The 27,954-nt window shown below is 43.4% G+C and overlaps 1 protein-coding gene across 2 annotated transcripts in view; it reads left to right on the top strand.

The window, feature by feature from the left end:
- LOC126267335 (nephrin-like) overlaps window positions 1-27,954 on the top strand; it is a 747,526-nt gene that overhangs the window by 505,079 nt on the left and 214,493 nt on the right. For both annotated transcript variants that reach the window (XM_049972441.1, XM_049972440.1), the window contains exons 4-5: window positions 3,073-3,186; window positions 5,006-5,209. In XM_049972441.1, the coding sequence (XP_049828398.1) occupies window positions 3,073-3,186; window positions 5,006-5,209 (318 nt within the window). The remainder of the gene's footprint in view (window positions 1-3,072; window positions 3,187-5,005; window positions 5,210-27,954) is intronic.

The following is a 27,954-nucleotide window of genomic DNA, read 5'->3' as shown; positions in this document are numbered from 1 at the left end:
GACAAGCAATGGGCCATTGTGGTCAGAAAAGGACATCATGACCTTACCATGTTTCCACTGCTTGTTCTTACGCTTGCTTTCCGGTTCAAAATAGTGACACCATGTTTCGTCAGTTGTGACAATAGGCGACAGAGAGCCGTATTCCTCCTCATGATAACGTTGCAGATAACTGTACCTCGTCCACTGTGATTCTGCGGTGGCCCAAGACTAAAGCATACACTTCCGGAACCATTTCCGGAGTGATGAAACAATGAGCCTGTCCAGGACGAGTGACTCGCGCTCCTCAAGGAATCGTTTGCGCCACTCCATAACACTTGAACGACTCACTGTACTCACCGTACATAGCCTTCATCCTGCGATACATTTCAAAGCCTCTAACTCCCTCCGTCGTCAGAAATCGAATCACGCTAGTTGGTCCTGCTTACTGGCCTGCATCTTCGCTAGTGGATGATAACTGGTGTGACCACCTTCTCTTCGGCGTGAAACCACATTGGCGCTATGCAACATCAAACGGTGCTCACGTGTTAGTCTCTCAGTCAATAGATGGCGCCACCATAACCGCAGTTACGTGGTGCCACCTAACGAGTAAGGCACAGATAGAGGCAATGACCAGGTTTCCTTTCAGTGAACCTCACAGCAAAGGACAATAATGAAATCCTTAGACACAATATCAAAACTACATTTTATTTGTGAGCTATAAAATCATTCCGAAAATAAGACCAATTGAACCCAATATAATGATCTAGCCTTCTTTTCCTTATTTATGTATTCTAACATTTGTTCATGTTGACCATACAACTACCTATATCTTTCAAGATTTCATGACACAAATCTGTGTCCGACTCCTGTTTTGCTATACCACCCACGTGCTTGTAAAATATGGTTAGTCTGTGATTTCCCCCCCCCCCCCCCCCCCCCCCCCGCCGTCACCCCCCACCTATATAAATTGTGCAAGTTGGCCAATTGTATTGCTTTTTTCTCCTCTTGATCGATAACAAGAACATGAGGTACGTGCTTCGTACTGGACGACTAGAAAGATTATCGTATCCTGTTGCTATCTCACATGATTACAACGCGCTTCTTAGTTAAGACTGTTGTACCATATAGCACTGTTTCTCGAATGGCACAAGCTTCTGCGGCGAAGGCAGATATTTCTTTTACCAAATGCTTCGGCAAAAAAAAAAAGCATAATCTAAATTGTTTCTGTCCTGATATTTTGTTCCATCGGTATAAATTTGGTAGGAATCGTGGTACTTTTCATTTAAGTCATTTCGAATTTGCAGTTCTGTATCCTGTATTATCTTACGCAGCCGGTGTATACCGCTCATCAGACGTTTAGCGTTGAGCTCAGATGTTATCACATCATATTTCGGCAAGTATGTTGCAAGTCATTAAACACAGATATGATAACGACACAAACGTGTGAGAATAGCTGTCTTTTGGGGGAGAAGGAGTGAGTATCGATGGTCTTGAACTGTGAGAAGATGGTGACAGTCGTTATGAAAACCTCGAAAGGAACTGAGAGCTGGCAAGAGTACAGAATATCTGCAGTAAAGCGGGCGGAAACATCGAAGGTGAGAAATGAATTTTCACTTTGCAGTTCACTGTTATCAAATTCGCTGTCAGGTTGAAACAGTATACCATTTCAGGACTGGAATCCGAAACCTTGCCTTTCGTTACCAATATTTACCATATCAACTATCCAGACTTTGCTTCGACACAACAAAAAATTTAGCCAGGACCTTTTCAGACACATTAAACTTCAAGGGCGAAATGTCGGTTATTTTAGACTTCATTTATTTTGTAAGATGACAAAGGAATACAATCAGATGGATTGGGATAATATTCTCTCTCACTAAGTGTACTGCTTTAGCACTTCTAGAAGAAACGGAGTCCCGAAGAAGCATAGGAGTGGTTTCAAACATAATTTTTCATTCTACAGGGGAGTCGCGCTGTTATTCCATAACATGTTCTACGTGGGAGATGGGGACTGGCAAAACGGGAACTGAGAGAGTGGGTCATAAGTCGTCTGCATAAAACGAAGGTGATGAAGTAAATAGCCCAATATATACAGGTGATTTTATCGTACCCTCTAGAAACGGATATCCAATATATGTTGTTTAAAGATCTTATAAATGGCTGCGAGACAGCAACTGTGTAATTCAGTACAGATTGAAAACTCAGCCAACCAGTTGCAAATAAGGGTTTATTATTCATTGACCATGGTTTTGATATTTATTAAAATATCGTCTTCAGAAGTAGTGGCCTTATTACATCACATGATGCCACAATAGATTGGAAGTCATAAACGACAGTGATGAAAAAAGAGTTACTGAAGGTCATGGCTTTAGATAGCGCCAGATTACGTATATCGTACTTCAGAAAGACTACTCAGTAGTAAAAGCCCACAGGTGGAGGCTCTTCTCAACATATAAATGCAATAGGCGACACAAGATAAAATATTAAAGTTACATGTACCTTACGTCATATTTTAAAGATATTGCAAATATTTTAAGAAGATAAATGAAAAAGGTAAGTTGATATTGGAGAAATAATTGTTGACTTCAGGAGAAGAAATACAAAAGATGAGAACTGCGTATGGGATTCTAGGAACAGACGTCGTACGTCTAAAGATCCAACTGTGGTAAATCTTGAGCAGTTAGACGCGCACTGAAAATCGTTTCCATACAACAGTTCAAAAGTATTCGTATGACGTGTAGCTGCGACCGTAAACGTCTTCAACCTATTAGCTTTAAAATACAAGCTAAATCAGCAAAAAAGAATTTAGTTTATATTGTGGCTGTGGTGGTAACAAAAATGGACTACTAGAAAGTATCTTTTCTGTCGACTGGTCTTAGATGTCAGGAAACCAGAAACTGTCTTTTCTATCGACAAGTCTTAGACGACTGTCTTGAATGGAAATACTGTATTACTACAGTCTGGATGTGAGTTAATTCAGTAGACATATCCATGAATTCAACTTATCATACATTGCCCTAAAAAAACAGTTTTATTGTTTCAGTTTCTTTCACGGGTTTAACTGTTTCTAAAATTGCGCTATTATTATTTCAGTGCCACCAAAGAGAATAATCTTTCTGGATGGAAACGGAGAAACCATACCTCACTACACTGTTGGTCCTTACAACGAGGGATCCACAGTGGAAATTACCTGCATTGCTGTCGGAGGTACGTTGAACTAAGACACTGCTTCAATCAAATTAAAATTCAAAGTAGTGCAAGAGTGTATTATGCACATTTGCGTTGGGGACGCCTGCATGTTAATCTAGGATAAATCGATGCAACTGAGTGTAGCTGACGACTTTCTTTTGACACCAACACCGGTGAGTGTCAATATACGAGGTTTAAGTTGAAGTAGCATATAACTGAAATTGAAATCAGTTTTAAAACATAAACACACACACACACAAAACTTTCGTTACGATTGTCTATGATACATTTCTGAGTGATTATGCCCTGAGTACACGAGAAGGGGCATTCAAGAATGGCACAAGTCCCTTAAACAGCATCCTTTCATAGGTTGTACAGACTGTACCCCATATCAAGTTTCGCTAAGCACGTTTTACCATAGAAACTGTAAAACAAAAAACAGCTGACAAATACGGATCTTGAATCCTTTAGTCCTTTTTTGCTCATTCACTTTAATTTAGAACTAGGTGTGATAAGTTTGAAGTAAGATATTATTTTGTAGAGGTATACTGAGTCCTCATATTGAAAGAACTGCCTATGTCATGTTTCAAAAGTCACATATGAAGATATCCTTCTCATCTCACGAATCACCTTTGAAATGAAACAGCCAATTAGCATAGCAATAATGTTACACTATGTATCCATACACAGTTCAAAAGACGTTTTGCAACGGTTTATGGAGAATCAATGAAGACCGCAAGTCAGGGTGTATTCTTGACGTCAAAGCCACATACTTTTTATAATGCATTCCTGCATTTATAGTTTTACTAGGAATCATGAACAGTAAGACAGCTGTGACACAACTTCAGTAACCTGCTGAATACGGAAACTGGGTGGCAACTACCTGATCAAGAACTACTGACGAAAATTCCAGATCCTGAAACATGCTGTGGTAGCAACTGTTACCACAGCGAACACCAGCTTTACCAGATATTAACTTCATTCATATAACATTTTTTACCATTATGCGATTGTGTCAACGGCGTCATTCTCATCTTCTTACCCTAGTAAAGCATTGCCAAAGAATGAAAAGAAATTAAGACAAGTGAGATCATTCAAGATAAAATACCATATCAGGCTGAGGAAAGAGGGTCACAATATTGCTGTCGGAGGTACGTTGAACTACAAGAGACTGCTTTATTCAAATTCAAAATTCAAAATTAGTGCAAGAATTATAATGATGATGTGCGTTGAGGATGCCTGCATGTTAATCTAGGATAAATCGATGCAATTTAAAATTAAGTGCTATTTATCTTCAGTAATGTAGCAAAATCTTAAATCTGATATCTGGGCGTGAACTAGAACCACTGCCTTCGTAAATGCAATGAGTCCAGTGCCCTACCACTTGGGGCACTTTGCTTGTCGATAGAGAACAGCCTGCAGCCGTATCACTGGGACGCAATCTTGCAAGAATCTATAAACCAATAACAAAAGAGTGATATATTTATACAGGTCGTCTGCTGATTAATTTGACCTCGGGGGGGGGGGGGGGGGGGGACATTTTGCGTCTGACAGATTATTGAGAGGTGATGTCGCAGGAATGTATGTGCAGTCAGTTGTTAGTAATAGAGTTGAGGTGTTAGTATACAGTCCACCACCACAACAGGTGGTGTGATCCCAGGAAAACACTTTGCTGAAGAATCGCAGGATATCGATCTGGCAGGAACACACGTGCAACAAGCTGTCAGCTGCCGAGGTCTCGGACCATCATTCTGGTGTCGAACAAGTGGAAGGTGACTTCCCAACAGCGCGTGCGCAACTCAGTACGAGTGATACTAGCTGCGATGTCGTTGTGCAGGTCGGCCACCGCCGCGAGTGACTTGGTGGCAGGACAACACGCTGCTGACGGACCGCTGGGAGGTGATCTCTCACGAGCGCGTTCGCAACAAGCTGCGTCTGCAGCAGCTATCGCGCCGCCAGCTGCACGCCGTGCTCACCTGTCAGGCCGAGAGCAGCCCGCTGGCCGCGCCCGTCGCGGGCTCCATCACGCTGGACCTCAACCGTGAGTATCCCCACCTTGCCTTGCCCTTAACTCATACATTTCCGGGATTTATGCAGTGAAACCTACATATCATTTATTTTTAAATGGCGTTAATATGATCCCCATTTAAATTTGAATATTCCCAGATTTACAACTCACATAGATAGACTTATCTTGTAGCCGACTGTTTTCAGATTTACAGACAGACTTATTCATGTGGTGATTGAAGAGTTGTTTTAAATTTCTAAATGATGAACAAGAACTTAGCATAACATGTGTTTACTTCGTTTCCAACATAAAAACAATACCAGTGAGATACAGTCAATCATCTCCCTGGAATGCCACCTTCATGCCATGATTTCAGCCGTAAATACAAATATTAAAAAAGGTAGGAAGATTTTTCTGTTTAGCAAAAGTGACAAAAAGCAGATTACAGAGTACTTGACGGCTCAACACAAAAGTTTTCTCTCAAGTACAGATAGCGTTGAGGATCAGTGGACAAAGTTCAAAACCATCGTACAATATGCGTTAGATGAGTATGTGCCAAGCAAGATCGTAAGAGATGGAAAAGAGCCACCGTGGTACAACAACCGAGTTAGAAAACTGCTGCGGAAGCAAAGGGAACTTCACAGCAAACATAAACATAGCTAAAGCCTTGCAGACAAACAAAAATTACGCGAAGCGAAATGTAGTGTGAAGAGGGCTATGCGAGAGGCTTTCAATTAATTCGAAAGTAAAGTTCTATGTACTGACTTGGCAGAAAATCCTGAGAAATTTTGGTCCCATGTCAAAGCGGTAGGTGGATCAAAACAAAATGTCCAGACACTCTGTGACTAAAATTGTACTGAAAGAGAGGATGACAGACTAAAGGCCGAAATAATAAATGTCTTCTTCCAAACCTGTTTCACAGAGGAAGACTGCACTGTGCTTGCTTCTCTAGATTGTCGCACAGTTGACAAAATGGTAGATATCGAAATAGACGACAGAGGGATAGAGAAACAATTAAAATCGCTCAATAGAGGAAAGGCCGCTGGTCCTGATGGGCTACGAGTTCGATTTTACACAGAGTACGCGAAGGAACTTGCCCCCCTTCTTGTAGCGGTGTACCGTAGGTCTCTAGAAGAGCGAAGCGTTCCAAAGGATTGGAAAACGGCACAGGTCATCCCCGTTTTGAAGAAGGGACGTCGAACAGATGTGCAGAACTATAGGGCTATATCTCTAACGTCGATCAGTTGTAGCATTTTGGAACACGTATTATGTTCGAGTATAATGTCTTTTCTGGGGACTAGAAATATACTCTGTACGAATCAGCATGGGTTTCGAAAAAGACGGTCGTGTGAAACCCAGCTCGCACTATTCGTCCACGAGACTCAGAGGGCCTTAGACACGGGTTCACAGATAGATGCCATGTTTCTTGACTTCCGCAAGGCGTTTGACACAGTTCCCCACAGTCGTTTAATGAACAAAGTAAGAGCATACGGACTATCAGATCAATTGTGTGATTGGATTGAGGAGTTCCTAGATAACAGAACGCAGCATGTCATTCTCAATGGAGAGAAGTCTTCCGAAGTAAGAGTGATTTCAGGTGTGCCGCAGGGGAGTGTCATAGGACCGTTGCTATTCACAATATACATAAATGACCTGGTGGATGACATCGGAAGTTCACTGAGGCTTTTTGCAGATGATGCTGTGGTGTATCGAGAGGTTGCAACAATGGAAAATTGTACTGAAATGCAGGAGGATCTGCAGCGAATTGACGCATGGTGCAGAGAATGGCAATTGAATCTCAGTGTAGACAATTGTAATGTGATGCGAATACATAGAAAGATAGGTCCCTTATCATTTAGCTACAAAATAGCAGGTCAGCAACTGGAAGCAGTTAATTCCATAAATTATCTGGGAGTGCGCATTAGGAGTGATTTAAAATGGAATGATCATATAAAGTTGATCGTCGGTAAAGCAGATGCCAGACTGAGATTCATTGGAAGAATCCTAAGGAAATGCAATCCGACAGCAGAGGAAGTAGGTTATAGTACGCTTGTTCGCCCACTGCTTGAATACTTCTCAGCAGTGTGGGATCCGCAGCAGATAGGGTTGATAGAAGAGATAGAGAAGATCCTACGGAGAGCAGCGCGCTTCGTTACAGGATCATTTACTAATCACGAAATCGTTACGGAGATGATAGATAAACTCCAGTGGAAGACTCTGCAGGAGAGGCGCTCAGTAGCTCGGTACGGGCTTTTGTTGAAGTTTCGAGAACATACCTTCACCGAAGAGTCAAGCAGTATATTGCTTCCTCCTACGTATATCTCGCGAAGAGACCATGAGGATAAAATCAGAGAGATTAGAGCCCACACAGAAGCATGCCGACAATCCTTCTTTCCTCGTACAATACGAGACTGGAACAGAAGGGAGAACCGATAAAGGTACTCAGGTTACGCTCCGCCACACACCGTCAGGTGGCTTGCGGAGTATGGATGTAGATGTAGATGTAGAAACTAGGCAAAAAAGTACAGTGCAATACTGGAAAAGTACACATATTTTGTGTCATTTTAAGCTATACTGACAGCCAACAATTCAGCTAAATCACGGCATCCAAATGACATTTGGTTCCCATTACAAATTGTCAGTTTCGTTCACATATAAACTGTATTCATAATATATAGGTCGAAACGTGTCAAACAGAGTGGTAGGGCTAGAAACATACAGACACAAATATAACTAGATAAACGCCAAAATAAAAATGAAACAGAATGTTATTCTGAAGGATATCAAACGATTCTGTTTCATCAGATGTTTCCGAAACTGAATTTTGTCTAGACAAAGCAGTAACTAAAGCTGTCAGTGCTTCAGTTAATTAATAGTAACTGGCCTCCTGCTCTAAATGAAGTAGATCAGTTACTTCAAAACGCTTTTAAAAAGTATCACCATTAAAGTGAACGGTGTGCGGGATTAGTTGATTGGATATAGGCTCTACAAAACATATTATCTCACTCCGTATTAATGGTTGTTAGATTTGCTATAATGTGAATAATTTCTAAAAGAGAAGCCTAATAGAAAACTCGACCCCTTGAAGGAAGGCGATACAGTAAATACAAATAAAAAGACTGATGTGGGAAGAGACAAATAATTTCAAGCAGTTTTATATAGTGGGCGAAAGTGACTGTTATGGTGCATCATAATCAAATTTTATTCCACAAATTTATATTATGACGAAAAAAAGTGGTTTTCATCTGCAGCAATCGATATGAATTTGATCGAGTCGTCGCAATCGATCGCGGATTTCTGAAAAATGCAGCTAGCTGAATGTAATTGTATCAACACTGTGTTTAACAATACATATACTTTCTTTTATACAGAATCTGTATCCTAGGAATCTGATCAAAGTGAAGTTCTGAAGTTAAAGCATTAACCACATTGCGTGTGACAGAATTGGCTGTACGAAGTGTTATGAATGATCACAAATATGTGGTCCTGAGGTGCATTTAACTTAGTGTTACCTTGAAGAAAAAATGCTGGTTCTCCACAATGGATTGATTGATGAAAACTGAATTATAGGCGGCAGTATTTCTGAAATACTGATGTTTTCAAATTCCTCATGAAGTATCGGAAGTTAGCGATCCGACACATGAATCCTGACACAGATCTAGCTATCGAACATTAAGAGCGCCAACTGACATTCTAAATACATACAGTTCGCCACTCAAACAAGCTGAGGATTAACCAAAGGATCTGCACCTGAAGATTAGGCGAAAAATGACGATGTAGGGTTTCAGAAGCAGATGACAGTTCGCCACTCAAACAAGCTGAGGATTAACCAAAGGATCTGCACCTGAAGATTAGGCGACAAATGACGTTGTAGGGTTTCAGAAGCAGATGATAGAAAAGGTTTCGTCTCCTGCTTTTCGGTGATCGATAGGCTTCACTTGTGAGTCACGTTTTAGTGTTGTAGGATGGATGGAAGTCAAGTGCCTCTGAAAGAAAAGTTGGAGACCAACTCTACAACAATAGACTGGAAAACACAGTAGCGTCGACAGTGGTACTGTCTACTGAATGTTGTCCAGGCTTTTTTTTTTCATACGCCTGTAGATCCATTTGGAAGTGTCTCTTGAGCCTATCCTCAGATCACACTCACTGATTCACATATTGCTCACTGTCACTACATGACCAGTTTTATGAGGTATCAGATGGAGCTGCTTGGGGAGCCCTCTGTCACCAGTATTGTGATTACTTTTATGTAACATTTGAGGAATGTGCCGTGGCGTCGACGACTTTCGAACGTGAATCACATTTTAGGTATGAAGACAACATTTTTGTTGTCAGGCATCAAGGTAGTGAAAATTTAAACAGCTCTTCAGAATATCTTCTTCTTCTTTTTCTCCCTTCGTAGATTAGATTGTTTCACCAATTCCAGTAAACAAGGTCTAGCCTTCTTTTAGTGGTCTTCCCCTCGTGGTTTGTAGTCAAGAATTAGTTGTGGAAGTCTACTTTCAGGCATTCTGACTGAATATTCCAACATCTGTTTCTATTTAAATCTGTTTTCTTGTGCATTAAATCAACATGTAATTCATTTCAAATGTCTTCATGTCTGAAGTGATCTTCTCTGAGGAATTTCAGCAGCTTGGATCCTGCTCATATCCTTTCGTGTCGGAATCCACGTTTAACAAGCTCTTCAGAATATCTTAATCCAATCCACCCAAATACTTGCTTCACTGCTGAAGCGGGAAAAGATGGCTGTCTTTCCCTTCTTGATGTAATGGTTGGGATGAAAGTAGCTGGTACAGTGTGGAATGCCGTTTCTATTGCTTCATTGTCGAAGGGGGAAAAGATGATTGTCTATCCCTCCTTGATGTAACGGTTGGGATGAAAGTAGGTAGTACAATGGGGAATGCCGTTTCTAGGAACCCATCTGTCACTGGTTCGTATCTCAGGGATGATAATTGTCAGCATCTGGCTCAGCATGTAAGAGTACTTCGTACCTCTGTTCATAGAACCCGGATGACATGAAACCCCGAAGGTCTTTCAGCTGAGTTTCCCTCACCGCGAATTCACCTTCAGCCGCAATAAGTTACAGCGTAAGACAGTTCAAACACATATTGTGTTATCGACCAACCGTCAATTAACTGAGCGATCAAAATGAAGAGGTGGAACGTAAGTTTATGACCTCTTTTACCTATCCTAGGTAGCGTTACTAACGAGACTGGATGTACTCTGTGGGAAAGCGGTGAGAAGTAGGTTTTTTAACCATCTTAAGGTTAGGTTTCTTTTAAGATCTGTGAAAGATAATCTTGCTTTATGGAAGATGGACATCTACCGTATCTCTTGTTGCTTTCTTGTGTCATACATTGGTCAAACTGTCAGGATCATGGAGGAATGGAGTACTGACAATAAGCGTCAGACATTCTTACAAGAGCGGAGAAGGTGTGCTAAAGCAGAAGATTCTCCTTTTAGTGATCATCCTGTGAAATATAAGTACACAAAGATTATGGTGTGCACTTCCACCGTTTAGAACAGTGTTATTAAGGAACCAGTTGAAACTAACTCAGCAAGCAATCTTATAATCACAAACAAAGATTTTTCCCATAATTCTGTTTGGAATCCTGTAATCCTCTTCACCCCCTGATCAAACAACAGAGGAACAGAATGAGATTTTCACTCTGCAGCTGAGTGTGCGCTGATATGAAACTTCCTGGCAGATTAAAACTGTGTGCCCGACCGAGACTCGAACTCGGGACCTTTGCCTTTCGCGGGCAAGTGCTCTACCATCTTTTTTTTTTTTTTTTGAGGCTCCCATTCGGGGAAGCTCGGCCGCCGAGGGCAAGTACTAATTGCATTCGACTCCACATTGGACGACTTGAGCTTCGGAGATGGTGTTGTGTTGTCCTCCCCATCATTTCATCTCCCAGTCGCTGAGTGGAAAATTCTCCTGCACCAGTCAGGAATCGAACTCGCGCCCCTTCGTGTGTCATTCTGCCACGCTGACCACTCAGCTATTTTTTTAAACCTTTTTTTTAGGGAAGGGAAAAATAAACATGTGCTCCGATTTGTAATGAAAATAGAATGAACATAGTATTTATGAGTGCTAGGCTGCCGTTGCGCAATATAAGAAAAGAAAGGAAATGTCTTCTTGAGGTACACAAAAGACTATCACATCATTGTCGAAAGGAAAGTTGCTCCGCTGCTCTGCGAGAGAAGGAAAATGTTGAGAGGAAAATGGGAAGGAAAAAAAATGCCTTCTGCATTGGTGAGCATCTGAGTAGTATCTTAAAATTTCGGCAAGAAATAAAGTCCCAGGAAGCAAATAGGATTCATACATACAGGCAACTGGCAACCTCTACTATCCAAATATTGTATTTGAAGCATTTAACCGTTAATTATGATTTTCAGCATATTTACAAATATCCTCCTGTAGTCACAATGTTGGCTTATTTTAAAGTGTTCAATTTCTATGTAAGAATAATAGTCTAGAAAAGTAGCATGCCTATTCTGCATAATAAACGATGCTGTGTGGCCCATGATCCACGTTGCAGCGTTGTTTTTGGTTCGTGGATATCTCAGTTTTTGTGGCTGAATGATCTATAAAAGGTCTACACCACTGGGCGTCGTACGGTCTATCACTGACAATCGTTGACGAAGAAATGTTGTAATTTCGTCTGCATGTCCGCAAGTGAACCTATGAAGGAGCGTATCGACTCTTCCGCATGCGTCACAGTTGGGCGTTGGTTGAAGGCCTATTTTATGTAGCTTTTCATTCGTTGCTACTTTATCGTTGACTATGAGATACCAGTCTGCTATGACGCGTGATGGTAACATGTTGTGCACATTCCGCCATATTATACTCCAATGTGTATGTGGATATTTTTCTTCGAGACGATTCCTGTGGTTTGTTGTCATGAGAAGGTCATAAAGCTTCCTGTTCGTCAGGCTTCCGGTATCGACGATGTTGTGTCGAATGTAGCTCATTTCCATGTAGTATAGTCGCACATGTTGGTAAGAAAGTGGAATGCCGGCGATATTAACGGGTGGGTCCAAGCTATGAGGTTTCCACCGCTGAATGAGGTTTCTGATGAGACTGGTCCTCCGGGTACGAAACTCCTTCCTGATGCGATTTAGGAGCAGAGTGACACATTTTTTGTGTACTTTAATGAGGTTAAGGCCACCTTTGGACGAAGGTAAGGTTAAGGTATCGAACTGAACTTTGAAAATATGCCCCCTAAAAATAAACCAACATAACGCTTGTTGTATACTCTTGGCTAGGTGGTCGGAGATTGGAAGAATTTGCGCCAAATAATTCATCTTGCTCGTAATGGCGATCTCGATGGTCTTAACTTTCTGTAGTATGTTCAAGTCATGGTCGGAGTGAAGGATCAAAGCAGCACGTAATTTATGAAGCATGTGTGACCAGTTCTTCGTCAGAAATTTGTCTGGTTTGGCTTCAAAAGTAACACCGAGGGTTGTGTGAGAATCCTTTACCTTGCACCAGGTAACATGGGATATGTCTCCGATACCGCCACCGATTTGCAAAACTGTGGTTTTAGTTCTATTGATTATTGCTCCTGAAAGAAACGTGAATGTTTGTAGAAGAGTTGCTGCTGACAGAAGTTGTTGCGATGATGACACAGTTACGCATATATCGTCAGCATACGCAATGCATGGGATAGTGACAGACTCGACGCTAAGCCCGATCCCGCTATGCACTAAGTTGTTCAGGAGCGGCTCTACTGCAATGGCGTACAAAATCATTGACAGAGGACATCCTTGGCGGATGGATTGCTCGATGGAAACTTCTTTTGTAAAATGGCCATTAATGAGAATCCGGGAAGAGGCGTTTGTAGTAAGTTTGCGAATTAATTCTATGAGATGAGGTCCAAATACTAGTTTCTTCATGCTTTGAAAGAGGAAATCATGACGTACACGGTCATAAGCCTTCTCAAAATCTAGAAAGATCAGAGCGCCCTGTCCTTTAGTTTCAGCATATGAACAGATGATGTCCCTCAAATCGCAGGCAGCTGAGATTGCACTTCGACCTTGCACTGCACTGTACTGGTAACTGCCTAAAACCTTGTACATAACGGTTTGCATCCTTAGCTTAATCGATCTGGTGATGATTTTGAAGTCGGCATTCAGGAGTGTGATGGGTCGCATGTTTTCGACCTTCCTGCTGTTCCCTTTTTTCGGTAAGGGCAGGATGATACCTTCCGTAAATGCCTTGGGTATGACTTCCAGGTGCAAGAGGTCATTCGCTATCTCGAGGAGTGTCGGACCGAGGACGTTCCAGTATCGCTGGTAAAACTCAGCGCTGAGACCATCAGGTCCTGGTGATTTCCCTTTCTTTGCACTGTGGACCGCCAGTCGAATTTCGTCCTCTGTGAAAACAGATTCCAACTTTGCATTATCCTGTTGTGACAAGCGACAGCTCAAGGTCCTAAAAAAATCCTCGCACGAGTGTTCATCAACAAGTTGCTTCTTGTAAAGTTGACTATAATAGTCGTAGACGTGCGAGATGATGACACGTTGCTTCGTGATGGCATTCTCAGCGTCATCAACGACGGCTTCAATCAACATGGCTTTACACCGTTTCGTCGTTCTCAGGATGTGGTACAGAGAGGCCCGTTCTTCGGCGGCAACGTCCTTGGGGTGGGCTCGCACGATGATGCCATGCATTCGTTGGCGTTGTATCGCCGTGATTTTCGCTTTATATCGTTTGATCTTTACGTCGATGTCTCGAGAAGGATTGTTAGTGCGACTGTACAGGTCTCTCAAACAGCGATAATAAAATTCAGTAGTCTGTTTCTGCCAAAAGCTTTTTTGTCGGGCGTAGCTCATGAGGGTCTGGCGTAATTTAGGCTTAGCACACTGAATCCACCACTGTAAAACGCTAGCGTAACGACGTCGGTGCCGCTGGAGCTGTTGCCACGTTAAGTTCACCTCCTCTTCAAGTTGGGCATCCTGCAGAAGGCTGACATTCAATTTCCAGTAGCCCTTCCCGCGGTAAATTGGCTGGCGGTGTAGGTTGAGGTAACACTGATATGCACAATGGTCGGAGATATTGACAGGAGCTATGTCACAGTTCACAGTGTGTCGCTGGAGGGCATCGGACACATAGATCCTATCCAGCCGACTGGCAGAATGACTGGTTACGAAGGTGTACGCTACCCGTTCAACGTGCAGTTGTTCCCATGTATCGTGAAGACGCATGCCATGAATTAAATGTTCAAGTTCGATACATCTGTTCGTGTTAGGAGTTTGGTCTCTGTCGTTGAGCACACAATTGAAGTCACCACCAAGGATGAGATGTTCACGATAACCGCTAAGAAGAATGGGAACCTCGGTTTTATAAAATTTTGAACGATCTCTCTTATGAGTGCTACCTGAGGGGGCGTACAATCTGCACACCATTCACTCGAAGAGAAATGCCACGACCACTGGGCAGCCGCTGCACATCCGTAAAGGATATACCGTCGCGCAGAAGGATGGCAGTGCCTACAGTATCCAGAAGACTGATGTTATCAATAAGAACGTAACCGGGCACTTCTAAGGCTGTGACTACCTCCTGTAGGAGGGCAATGTCAACGCTGGTACCATACAAGAAATCATTTAGCGAACGGAGTTTCACCGCACTTTGAATTCTATTGACGTTAAGTGTGGTAATGTTTAGGTTTGGCTGTCACCCATGATGGTTCAGAGGACAATGAGCTGTGAGTTTCGGATCGTCCTTCTCTCCAGCTTTGAACCAAACTCGTTGGTAACGTTTGGAGTACGAAACGAAATGTCAAAACCAATAACGGGTCAGGGAGGGGAAGGTCGGAGCGCGATGGTCATGCGCGAGAGCAGCTACTGCTGCATTCCTCGTTCTACTGCCACCACGGCTCATTGCTGTCGGGGTGCTGCGCGGTGCGCGCGCCGCCCTGCCCGCCACCGCCGGTTGAGTCTGTCAACGTGGTCGCATCCGCCTGGCCACCACGCGGGGCTGCGACTGATGTCAGCGAGTTCCTGCGAGATCGCTGCTGCAGCTGCTCGCTGCTCTGCTCGCTCTTCCTCTTGGCCGTTACGGTGCTCTGATCCCTTTCAGCGCTCAGTAGTGCCTTCAGGTGTTTGGTTTGTTCACGAATGCGTTCTTGCCTCGCTGTGTCCTCGCAGCGCACGGAGCAAGAAGATTGAGGTTCAGTCTCGCTGCCACTTTCTGACATGTGTACGGGTCCTAAATCATTCGACTTTTCCTCTTTGTTAGTATTCCCTTTGCTTCTCCTTCGGCGGCCTTTCTTCGTGTCTGCTACAGTTTCTACCGATAGGGGTGGTTCAGGCAAACTGATCTGCACCCGCTCCTGTATCTCACACGGCTTAGTTTCAGAGGTGGCTGGCGCATTGTTGGTATCCAGCGGTAACTGCCCCGGTGAGGATGACGGTGCCGAATCGACGTCCGTCCTACCGCGAATGTCTTTGGCATTGCATTCCACCTGAACTGGCATCTCCGCCTCGCTAACATGTTCCGACTGCCACTGGTAACATACGAAGGTATATGCTTTTTTAAGTCTACACGGACACTTCGCACCCCGCTGTTAACTTGGTAGCGATATGCACTCCCCCGCGACTATCTCACTCAATGTCGGAACAAGCTTGTCACTACCGTCTGCAGGACGTTCCCGTGGAAGTTGAAATGGACGTCTACGTGTACAGTTCATCGGCAGATGTTCAGTTGAATGGCAGATCGAACAGGTAGGGGGTTGACCAATGTAAGTTACCTGTGCACGACAGCCGCCAATGGCAACATACGAAGGTATATGCTTTTTCAAGTCTACACGTACACTGCGCACCCCGCTGTTAACTTGGTAGCGATAGGCACTCGACCATTTTTCATTTGTAACTGACAAAACAGCGCCGTACAGTGACAGAGAACGTGCAATCAGATCATTAGGGCACTCAGGTGGCACATTAAATACCCTGACGGTTCTTACTCCGTATCCCGATTTGGACATTACTAATACTGCCATCATTATGACGAAATGGTCTCACACCAACATGCTCCTCAGCGAATTTCTCGTAAGTGTCACTCGAAATAAATTTGATAAATAACGAGTACTGCACAAAGTCCAACTGGAATGTGTCGACTATATCTTCAGGCAATTTCAAATCCTCAAAGATCCACTCATGAATTTCAAACGCCGTCGGTCGCAAGGCAGCGCGATCGAAAACACACTGAACGCTGTTCGCTCTGTTAATTGTCGACATCTTACTTACAACAGTTATACAGAAACAAACGTTAACAGCGCTCGCACACGCTGCTCAGCTCTCCACCTCAGCACTGCTCGCGACGTAAACACTGGCCCGCGCTACCGCCCGTCACCGCGCGATGTGCACTGGCCGAGTGCCGGAACACGACTGGGCATCTGAGCTACCAAAGCACGACTCACGCCCGGTACTCACAGCTTTACTTCTGCCAGTATCCGTCTCCTACCTTCCAAACTTTACAGAAGCTCTCCTGCGAAGCATGCAGAACTAGCAGTCCTGAAAGAAAGGAGTACCGGGTGTGAGTCGTGCTTTGGTGGCTCAGATGGTAGAGCACTTGCCCGCCAAAGGCAAAGGTCCCGAGTTCGAGTCTCGGTCGGGCACACAGTTTTAATCTGCCAGGAAGTTTCATATGAGCGCACACTCAGCTGCAAAGTGAAAATCTCATTCTGGAAACATCCCCCAGGCTGTGGCTAAGCCATGTCTCCGCAATATCCTTTCTTTCAGGAGTGCTAGTTCTGCATGCTTCGCAGGAGAGCTTCTGTAAAGTTTGGAAGGTAGGAGACGGATACTGGCAGAAGTAAAGCTGTGAGTACCGGGCGTGAGTCGTGCTTTGGTAGCTCAGATGGTAGAGCACTTGACCGCGAAAGGCAAAGGTCTCGAGATCGAGTCTCGGTCGGGCACACAGTTTTAATCTGCCAGGAAGTTTCAACAGAGGAACAGATTTACCTAGCCACTGCTACATGAGGTGTAAATTTCCTTGCTCAGCGCTCTCTCGTTGCCTCTGCGACTTGAGGATCACAGGATGTTCAACTGCCGAAATATCTGCGGTTGCCGACGACGTCACCTGTTTCATTCCCGTAAGTGGTTTGGAGATTTTATGCACCAGGAGGAATTTCAGTTTCACGTGGCTTGTTGTTGTTGTTATTAAGACTTCAGCCTTTTTCCGCTTCGTAATTGGCAATACCTAATACATGGCGATAGAATTACTGATGGAGAATGAGATTTTCTAGAAAGATAATGCTCCTCACTAAATGTCTACAGACTTTCGGAAAAAATCCTCGTGGAACCCAGTTAGGAATTTTCTGACTCAAAAATAACTTACAAACTTTCTGATAAATTTTGAGAAACGGCAGATTACAATTTACGCTGTAGTTATGAAGTGTAATTGCTATGTACACGACAAGGTGAAAACGTCAATACACGTTATGTGTATAGTCTATACAGTTATGAACTGCATAAGATGATCAATACTCTTCAAATAGACTTTTCTAAATAACACTCGAAACCAAATTGCACTCCGAATGAAGTGTCACTATCAGAGTACAGGATGGCAAACAACAAAGACACTGGTACAGTAAAACTACAGACACATGTGAAGTGTTAAACAATTCCCGAAAACTGGAGCCAGAATATGCAGGGAGAATAAAAATTCACGCACTTTTACCCCGCAGGGAGATTCTTCACATACAAAAATGCCTTTCACATAATTTCCTCCAGTGCCTGTTTGCGGCAGTAAATGGACGTTAAAGATTGGCAGCCTGGCTACACTGTAATCACATTTACGGTAACTACCTCTGTTAGCAGTCGACAGTTCTGTGCAGTTGGTGCAGTGGACAATGTCCTATTTATCATGGAGGATGTCGAGGGCTTGATTCTAGGACGAGACGTGTTTGTTTTTATTTGTTAAATATACTCGCGTAGTATCTGGCATCTTAATCGCCACACAGAAATTACGGTGGGTCTTCTGCTAAACATTTGCGCTTACATACTGCAACATAGAAATCGAAGTACAGTCGTTTTCATTAGTCAGCTGTTAAAGAACCCTTTCGCACGTCATCGATGTGAATTGTTTCACACCACTGCATCTCCTAGATTCCTAATTTGCTTTCTGTTTTCCACCCCCAACGGACCCATCGATTATTAACCACTATCATTCTTGCCACGTTCAGGTCCATTACATTTTGTTCAAACCTTAAGTCAGAAATAATGCTGGCAACATACTCTGCAAATAATATCCTAACTCGTTTACCAGCTGATTGTCTTATCCCCATGTAAACACTAATTATGCCTTGCAACATTGAGTGTGATCAGCGCATGCTGTTTGGTAAGCATCTTTATGCGTTGCGTGATTGTTATTATTGTTATTATTATTATTATTATTATTATTATTATTATTATTATTATTGTCATCAACGATGGAAATATGGTAACCTCCCGTCCATTACCGGTACCGTTAGAAAAATGGTGTAAATGCCGGATACGAGTGGCTTATGAAACGTTGTAAATTACAGTATTATATCGCAGGACAAAATTGACAAACAGAAACAAATACTCCTCGAACCAGAATCGAACCCTCTGTCTCCTGCAACCTTACCCAAAATGCTATCCACTGTACCAACTGCATAGCTCTACTACTTTACCCTGACAGAAGTGGTTACCGACATGTGAATACAGAGTTGTTGGATTGCTGATCTTTAACATCCATTTACTGCCGGAAATACGAGCAGGACGAAATTTCGTGAGAGGCGTTCTTGTATTGCTAGTGTGTGAGCAATCGCTCTGCCAAATCCGAACCGTAATTTTTTTCTTCACCCTGTATTCATAAAAGAAAAATAACTTAAGATTACTTCAGTAGTATTTATTACTCTTACATTTTAATACTGAAGTTCTTTAGCAAGTGAATTAATTCTTGAGGTAGTTACATGACATAAAGATGTTGATGGAAATTAACTGCCGTACTACAGCTGCATGTGCAGAACTGTGTTATCATAAAGTAACCAGCACATAGAGTCGACTTGCCGGTTATATGGCCAACTGTCTAAGCTAGTGGTTGTCAAACTTGCGGCCTGGGTCAAGTATTCGTTTGGCCCTAAGTTCTCAGCCATAATTTGCAATAATACGCATCTAACAACAATTACAAGAATCTAGAGTGTCAAATAACGTTAAGAGGTTATTGAGAGTGTGTTTTTCTGCTCAATAACGAAAATATTTAGAGGAGCATTAACATTTTAAGACGTGCTTAATATTGATTGGCGTTGGTGATGTGTGTCGCGAAATAAGTAGAGTTGTCCGTCTATCTCAGGGGCAGAGCGCACGTTCTGTTTCGTTATTCCAGCTGGGACTCTTGACACTGCAGGGTTAGAGAACGTGAGAGGGTGAATGTTTTATTGTTTGTTTTCTGTCAACTCACGATCGTGCGAGCCTCGTAACGATCGGTTGCTATGACATTAATTTCAAACGAGCATAACACGGATTTGTTCAAATGGCTCTGAGCACTATGCGACTTACCTTCTGAGGCCATCAGTCGCCTAGAGCTTAGAACTAATTAAACCTAACTAACCTAAGGACATCACACACATCCATGCCCGAGGCAGGATTCGAACCTGCGACCGTAGCGGTCGCTAGGTTCCAGACTGTAGCGCCTAGAACCGCACGGACACTCCGCCCGGCACACGTATTTCGGAATTCACGTTATAGAAATGGTATATATTTGTAGCAAATACTGGAAATCTGTGGTAATGACGATGGGATCAAGCAGCTGAGGTTGTTGGTCCCTAAGCTTACGCACTACTTAATCTAACTTAAACTAACTTACGCTAAGGACAACACACACAGCCATGCCCGAGGTAGAACACGAACCTCCGACGGGAGGGGGGGGGGGGGGGGGGGGGCGCAATTGTAGCACGCAATATGAAGTTAAATAACGCAATGAGTAGAAGAAAAATGATGTTCGAAACATTTAGTAAGCATTTGTGATTGTATCCCATATTGCAAAATGTATTTAAGTGTAACTACAGTTACTGTTGTAAATCAATAAATCATCCGATCACAGACAATATGATACTTCGTCAGGTAATTACAGATTCAGCAATTTATAGTTACTGAGGATGGCAGCAGTCTGAAACAGGACAATGGATACGGATAATTCCGGATGCTGCCGACTTTTAAACGACAATACCTACGAACAAGCGACAACTTACCGTATCCTTACTGTACTTAGGCTCGCAACATACTAATTTATGTAGGCTACCGGTTACTAACAAGTTAGGTACGTTTGCGACCCGAGGCACATTCCTAGGAACTCAGTACTCTGTCTTCGCTAAAAACGTTTCACGACTACAGGTTTCAGTGATGTTTGTTAGAAGCTGCCTGCATCGAATGATCAACATCTTGAATCGTCCATCTGGATCTAGAGTGCATCTCTCTGGCTCAGCGCACGTTATGTGTGTTTAATTCCACCTGTAACTCTTGCCAGACGACTGTTGGCTCGTTGATGTTCACGGAAATGTATTATATTGGGAATATTAACTGAGTCTTCAACATTCCAGGGTGCCTCGCGCTCTATATCTGCATCTACACACAAATGAAAACTCTGAAAATTCACGCTTACGTGCTTGTCAGAGGGTTCCTGGAATCACTTTCAGACTATTTCTTGCCCGTACCGCTCTCGATCATCACATGGAAAAAATGAGCAACTAAATCTTCTCGCACGATCTCGGATTTCTGTTACGATAATCTTTTCTCCCAATGTAGGTGGGAGCCTCAAAATATTTTGCATTCAGAGCAGAAAACGGGTGTTTCAAATTTCGTGGAAAGATCTCGCTGCTACGCAAGACGCTTTTGTTGTAATTACTTCTGTGGTGGAAGCACTTCTAGTGAATCAAGAATTGGAAGCCCATAGGAATAAGTCTCCCGGAGCTTTTTTTTTCTGGCTTTCACGAACTTTAGAACACCGCCCATTCCTAACACTGATGTTTTACTATTTTGTAGCCTGACAAGTTACAGTGCATACACATTTTAAATATTCTGGACAAAGCATAAATTAAAATTCAAAATCAGTTTTACAACATTAGTATAAAACATTTGTTACACACAGTAGATATTTTAAGACAAAATTTAAAAACATTAAGAAGTTGGGGTTTAAGTTGGTACGTCGCAAGTATGGCATGTGCTCCCTTGAATATTGCCTTACGATCGAAATCTTATTTGTTGTAGCACTGAAGTGAGTGGAAGGACTATTTTACAGCAAACTTCGTAGAATATTTCCTACATAGTTTCAGTTGTAAATGACAACTGATGTAAGGAAGTTTCGGAAAAAGAAAAATCGCAGATACCTGTCGAATTTTTCACTGTAATTTATTTACACAACAATGTGTCATTTGAGTATCTACGTATTAATAATTAACAAGTTAATCCGTTTCCCTCTTAACAAAGCGACAATAAGAGCGTCAATACAAAAGCATTAACTATGCTCGTTTGCGATCACAGGTGGATAAGAACGCACAGTCAGTCGATCAAGAGTTCTTACTTGAAACTCTTCAGCAATGGTCATAATGTTATCGTCATGATCCTTCAATATCCCAACAGTTAAAATACCATCATTCTTCACATTTACCGTACTGCATCAAGTCGTATGCAAAATTACATCAGCACCCCAGGATATTGCAATTTTTGGCAGGATTAGTTTTCTGAGGAGCTATGAGCTGCTTCTTTCCTGTAGAACGAGCTTTTCTCTGATCTCGTAAATCCTGTAATTTTTTTCTCAGTTCTTTTGTCCTTTTCCTCCTTAGCCCTCTGATTTTATTAGAGAGCGTTTCTTACCGCTGGCAGGATTTACGATGTTTGGGCCCTCCGTTACTTTCCATCAAGTGACTATTCTAGCAGACAACATGTCAAGAATGGACATGTGCGCTAGCACAACGCAGCACTCGTTACTGGAACTGCTTTAAAGAAAAATGCCTGGATGATTATTCTTCGCCGGACCCTTGTCTCCTTTCTTGTTTTACCCAACTTCGTTGGTTGCCGTTAAAGGAGAAGGAAAAAATGCTCCATCGAATAAACATTACGAATGTATGGACACATTTGCTATTTCTCGACTGCTCGTATCCAGAAATAGACACTTCCGAATGAACAGCCACAGTGGTGAGTAGCCTTGCCCAAAGCTTCAAAAGCTGACAACAGTGTTTTCGGATCCCACCATAAGCAAAACAAACAACTGATACTACAAGGACAGGGAGGAGGAGGAGGAGCAGCAGCAGGAGATTAGTGTTTAAGGTGCCGTAGACAATGAGGTCATTAGAGAGGGAGCGCCAGCTCGGATTAGGGAAGAATAGGAAAGGAAATCGGCCGTGCCCTTTCAAAGGAACCACCCCGCCACTTGCCTGAAGCGATTTAGGGAAATCACGGAAAAACTAAATCGCGATGACCGGACGCGGGTTTGAATCGTCGTCCACCTGAATGCGAGTCCAGTGTGCTCACCACTGCGCCATTTCCCTCGGTGCAAGGACACATTGCATGTAAACGTAATTGCTAATGTAATGAATTAAACTGCAGTGACCATTTGCTTAAAACCTATTTCAGTATGAGACCCATATGTTATTGTCGATCCTAGCAAAATCGTTTTCTTACATGGAAGTCAAGAAAGAACAGAGAAGCATGGGTAAACGTCTGGTTTTTGTGTCACTACGCTCTACTACAAATGCTAGCCAGTCCCAATTAAATGTCAAGTGTACCCAATACATTATAACATAAAGTGCTGCGATCTCATTAAATTGAACTCAGAGCTCTTTTCATAAATTCGAAATACATAGCAACCACTCCGACTATTCCAAGAGTACTACTTCAAACTAAAACTGTTTTGCTCGTTATAATCTAAGTACTACGAATTGAGAGTTACTTGTGATGTAACAAGCGACACAATTTAAAGCACTTCGTAAAATTCCATGCTTCCGTATAATTAACAAACAAAGATACAACGAATAGTTGTTACAAATTCATGATTGGACACAGCAGCAATAATCAATTTATTACATGAGTAGTTTCAGTCGTTAACGGACCGTTTTCGCAGTCCTTGTTGGCCGAGCGGTTCTAGGCGCTTAAGTCTGGAACCACGCGACCGCTCTGGTCGTAGGTTCGAATCCTGCTTCGGGCTTGGATGTGTGTGATGTCCTTAGGTTAGTTAGGTTTAAGTAGTTCTAAGTTCTAGGAGACTGATGACCTCAGATGTTAAGTCCTATAGTGCTCAGAGCCATTTTAAACATTTTTGGACCGTTTTCATATGTATTGTAAGATCGTAATCAGATATGAGACAACTCATAACGACTATCATCGATCACGGCATAAGTTTGGAGTTAAAAGGAAGTGTTGGCTTGTACCACCATGGTAGTTAATGGTTAGAAGTTATCTCACACATGATTACGATTTGATACAGCTCCTGAAGACTGTCTATTAATGGCTGAAACTGGTCGTGTAATAAACTGATTAATACTACTGTGAGCTACAATCATATTCCAACAATTACTCAAAGTTCTTTCTTTCTTATTTACAAATCTGAGAACACGTCAATATACACTGAAGAACCAAAGAAACCGATACACTGGGCTAATAGCGTGAAGAGTCCCTCGCGAGCACGCAGAAGTGCCGCAACACTACGTAGCATGGACTCCAATAACATCTGAAATAGCGCTGGAGAGAAATGACGCCATGAACAGTGTGAGCTGGCCATAAATACGTAAGAGTGGAGACCTCTTCTGAACAGCGCGTTGCAAGGCATCGCAGATATGCTCAATGATGTTCATCTCTGAGTTTTTTGTTGGCCAGCGGAAGTGTTTAAAGTAGGAAGAGTGTTCCTTGAGACACTCTGTAGCAATTATGGACGTATGGGCTGTCGCATTGTCCTGCTGGAATTGTCCAAGTACGTCTAAATGCACAATTTACATCAATTGGTGCAGGTGATCAGACAGGATGCTCACGTACGTGCCACCTGTCAGAGCCGTATCTATATTAGGGGCCGCATATCACTTCAACAGCACACTCGCCATACCATTACGGAGCCTGCACCAGCTTGAACAGTCTCCTGCTGACATGCAGGTTTCATAGATTCGTGAGGTTGACTCCATACCCGTACACGTTCACCCGCTCGATGCAGTTTGAAACGAGGCTAGTCCGACCAGGCAACATGTTTCCAGTCGTCAACATTTGTATATGGTGTGACGGGCCCAGGCAATGCGTAAAGTTTTGTGTCGTGCAGTCGTCATGGCTACACGAGTGGGCCTTCGGCTCCGAAAGCCCTTATCGGTGATGTTTCGTTGAATGCTTCGCACGCTGACACTTGTTGATGGCTCAGCATTGAAATAAGCAGAAATTTGCGGAAGGATTGCAATTCTGTCATGTTGAACGATTTTCTTCAGTCGTGTTTGGTTCCGTTCCTGCAGGATCTTTTTCCGGCCGCAGCGATGTCGGAAATTTGATGTTTTACCGTATTCCTGGAATTCGCGGTACGCTCGCCAAATGGTCGTACGGGAAAATCAGCACTTCATCGCTACCTCGGAGATGCTGTGTCCTACCACTCGTGCGCTGACTATAACATGACGTACAGACTCACTTAAATATTAATAATCTGCCAATGTTGCACCAGTAACCGATCTAATAACTACGACAGACACTTGTTGTCTCATATACGCCTTGCCGACCGCAGCGACGTATTCTGCCTGGTTAAATATCTCTGTATCTGAATACGCATGCCTATACCAGTTTTCTTTGTCATTTCATGGTGTTGGGTTGGCAGAAGAGCCAACACCGTGCTACGAATGGAGGCCGAAATGCACGCGTTTTCGCTCACGCAGCTTGGCGTGAGGAGGGAAGGACTATACTGATGTGATGTCTCGAACATGACAAGGAATTAGAATTCAGAAAGCGGTCGTAGCTAATTTGATGAACTTCACTCTTGACGGTACATGAGTCACACTATTATCTGTTCAGAAGACATAGTAACTCAATATGGCGCCTTGATAGGTCGTAGCAATGGCGTAGCTGAAGGCTATGCTAAACCGTCGTCTCTGCAAATGAGAGCGTCTGTAGTCAGTGAACCATCGCTAGCAAAGTCGGCTGTACAACTGGGACGAGTGCTAGGGAGTCTCTGTAGACTAAACCTGCCGTGTGGCGGCGCTCGGTCTGCAATCACTGATATTGGCGGCACGCGGTTCCCACATATACTAACGGACCGCAGCCGATTAAAAGGCTGCCACCTAGCAAGTGTGGTGTCTGGCGGTGACATCACACCTAGTGTAATAAAATGTTGACTGGCAACTCTGGACAACAAACGACCGCGACGTAACTATGCCCACTCTTCGACAATGTGTCATCTGAACCGGACTTCGCTTAACATTATGATGTTCCACGTCAAAAAGGATTCTGTTGAAGATGGTACTTCAGTGAATCCGCCTCTCAGCTCATCGCTTCAGGGATTCGTGCCGGCTGCGGATGGATTCGTTCGATGGATTAACAGCGACGACAGGGTGACGGCTTGCCTGAATATTGTTTTTAGACTGTTTTCGACACCCGACTTGGTGAATACGGGATGGTTCCCACGTTTCGTGTCAGGTACGCGTTCGCACACTTTCACGTGGATTAGCACTTGACGAGGAGTTGGGGTACATTAATTCCGTCACAGGGAAATGGGTGGTGACAGGAAGGACACTCAGTGAAGACATGTGATAAGGTCAGAAAAAAGGAGGCACTACTCGAATGAGACACAGAGCTGTGTGACAGTAGCTTTTCAACAGAATTCCGTCGTAATTACAGTAACAGGTTGCAAATGATGTAATAGGAAAGTGTTGAAAGTTCGCACTATTCGATGTCATTTCGTTCAGCGGACGGCTGACTACTGGGTAGCCTCGCCGGCACAGCGACCGGCGGTGGACTGCCCGGTCGTGTGTCCGGCTCGGTGGTCGTTTTTTAGCCGCGCGGACCGGTCCGGCTTGGAGGGCTGCCCGCCTCCCCGCCTGCCTGTTACTGCTGTCGTGTGGCGGCCACGCGACCGCCGCGCTGCCGACCACGGCCTGGACTGGTCTGGCCTGGTCTGGCGCCACGCCCACCACCCGTGTGTGTGTGTGTGTGTGAGAGAGAGAGAGAGAGAGAGAGAGAGCGTGCCACAGCTCCACCCACGGTCCGGCACACTCCTTTCTAGCGACTTAAGCCGTCGGCACACGGACCGTGCATCCGAACGTTGAGCGTGCCGAGTTTCTGACGTCATAGCGAGGAAGGGCACGTTCTGGAGTCTTTCCGAACGTGCAGAGCAATATCTGGCACGTCAGATATTCTGAGTGTGCGTCTGAGCGTTGACAAATGAGATGTCAGAACGCCACATAAGTCACACACACGCCGTTTCCCTTCAGTACAGACTTGTGGGGCGCCATATTGGCATTCATTTCAAGCTTATACGCATATATGCCGTTTCTGAGCACCAGCAAATTGAGAATCACTGGAAAACCGTTGTTAACTATGTCATTCATTCGAATAAAATAAAGAGAAACATCATACTCGTGGCAAAAGAATTATTGTAACTTGCTTATTATGAGAGTAGGCTATTTGAAGACAGCCACACACTGAAGAACCATCAAAAACGCATTGTTCTTGGTACAGTTTGTTATAATTAAATTTCAATTAGTAGCATAGCCACGATTAAGGTTTCCAGCAAGGGCAACATATTATGATTATTTGCGAATGGTCTGATGTTGGTTTAGCGTAGTGAGCAGCGTCACTGTCCCTTTATTAAAGTTCATAGGGCGGTGGTTCGCGTCTTGACATTGCCATTTTTTTCCTAACATTGGCGATTTTATTAGGTTCTGATAATTAATTATTAGTTTAATATAATATTTGATGTTATGTAAATATAAGTTCACCTCTTTTTGAGGGGTGACTTTGTTCGATTGGCTTAATTTAAAGGACAGCTTGCGCTATTTGTACAAAGATATTTTGCTCCTTTTTCTTTTACGCTTCGTAATTCACATGTTGCAAAGTTTCTGCTACTGGGCAGGAACAGCGATCAAGTAAGACTGACCTTGGTGTTTTACTAAAATGTGGGAATGATGAAATAATGTTTATCTTATGCAGAGACACATTCCAAATTTGTACCGTACTGTTTGTAATGGAACTTTTATAAGCCTGTGCCCTTGTTGACTGGACATGGTACTTTCCTTTTCGTGGACGATGGAGAAAATGTGCTTTTTAATAGAGATAATGTGGGAATTTTGCGCTCGACCCTTGAGTAAACAGTGTGATTTACGAACTAGAACCATCTCTGAACTGCCGCAGGAATGCATGTATATCGCGTATACCACGTTGGGGCCCACGTACCGTATGCACAAGTCGTATCGTTCCTGAGCGTTCAGCAAAACGTTGAACTTAGCACGTCCACTGTTGACGTTCGACAGTACGGTCCGTGTGACGAAGGCTTTACGAAGCCTCCAGTGGCGTGCGAGAACCAGTCCGCAGTCCGGGCATATTTTCATACTTCGCTGTTTGTTATCACTGATCGGAAAGGGGCAACGGAAATGCACAGCAGGTTCACTACTGCCAAGAGCATTGGACCAGCATGCAAGTGTGGATACATGGATCGGTAATATTTGGGGGGGGGGGGGGGGAGGACGAGTGGGGGAGGAGACGATTACAGTTTGTTACTGTTTTTGCCTGCCCACTCCGCTAAAAAATGTAACTTACCACTCCAAAACTCTTCATTGGACTCAGATATGGCCACG

The sequence above is a fragment of the Schistocerca gregaria genome, chromosome 4 (assembly GCF_023897955.1).
Source record: "Schistocerca gregaria isolate iqSchGreg1 chromosome 4, iqSchGreg1.2, whole genome shotgun sequence".
In the NCBI taxonomy this organism is placed as follows: Eukaryota; Metazoa; Arthropoda; class Insecta; order Orthoptera; family Acrididae; genus Schistocerca; species Schistocerca gregaria.
This window is presented reverse-complemented; position numbering and strand designations above follow the sequence as displayed.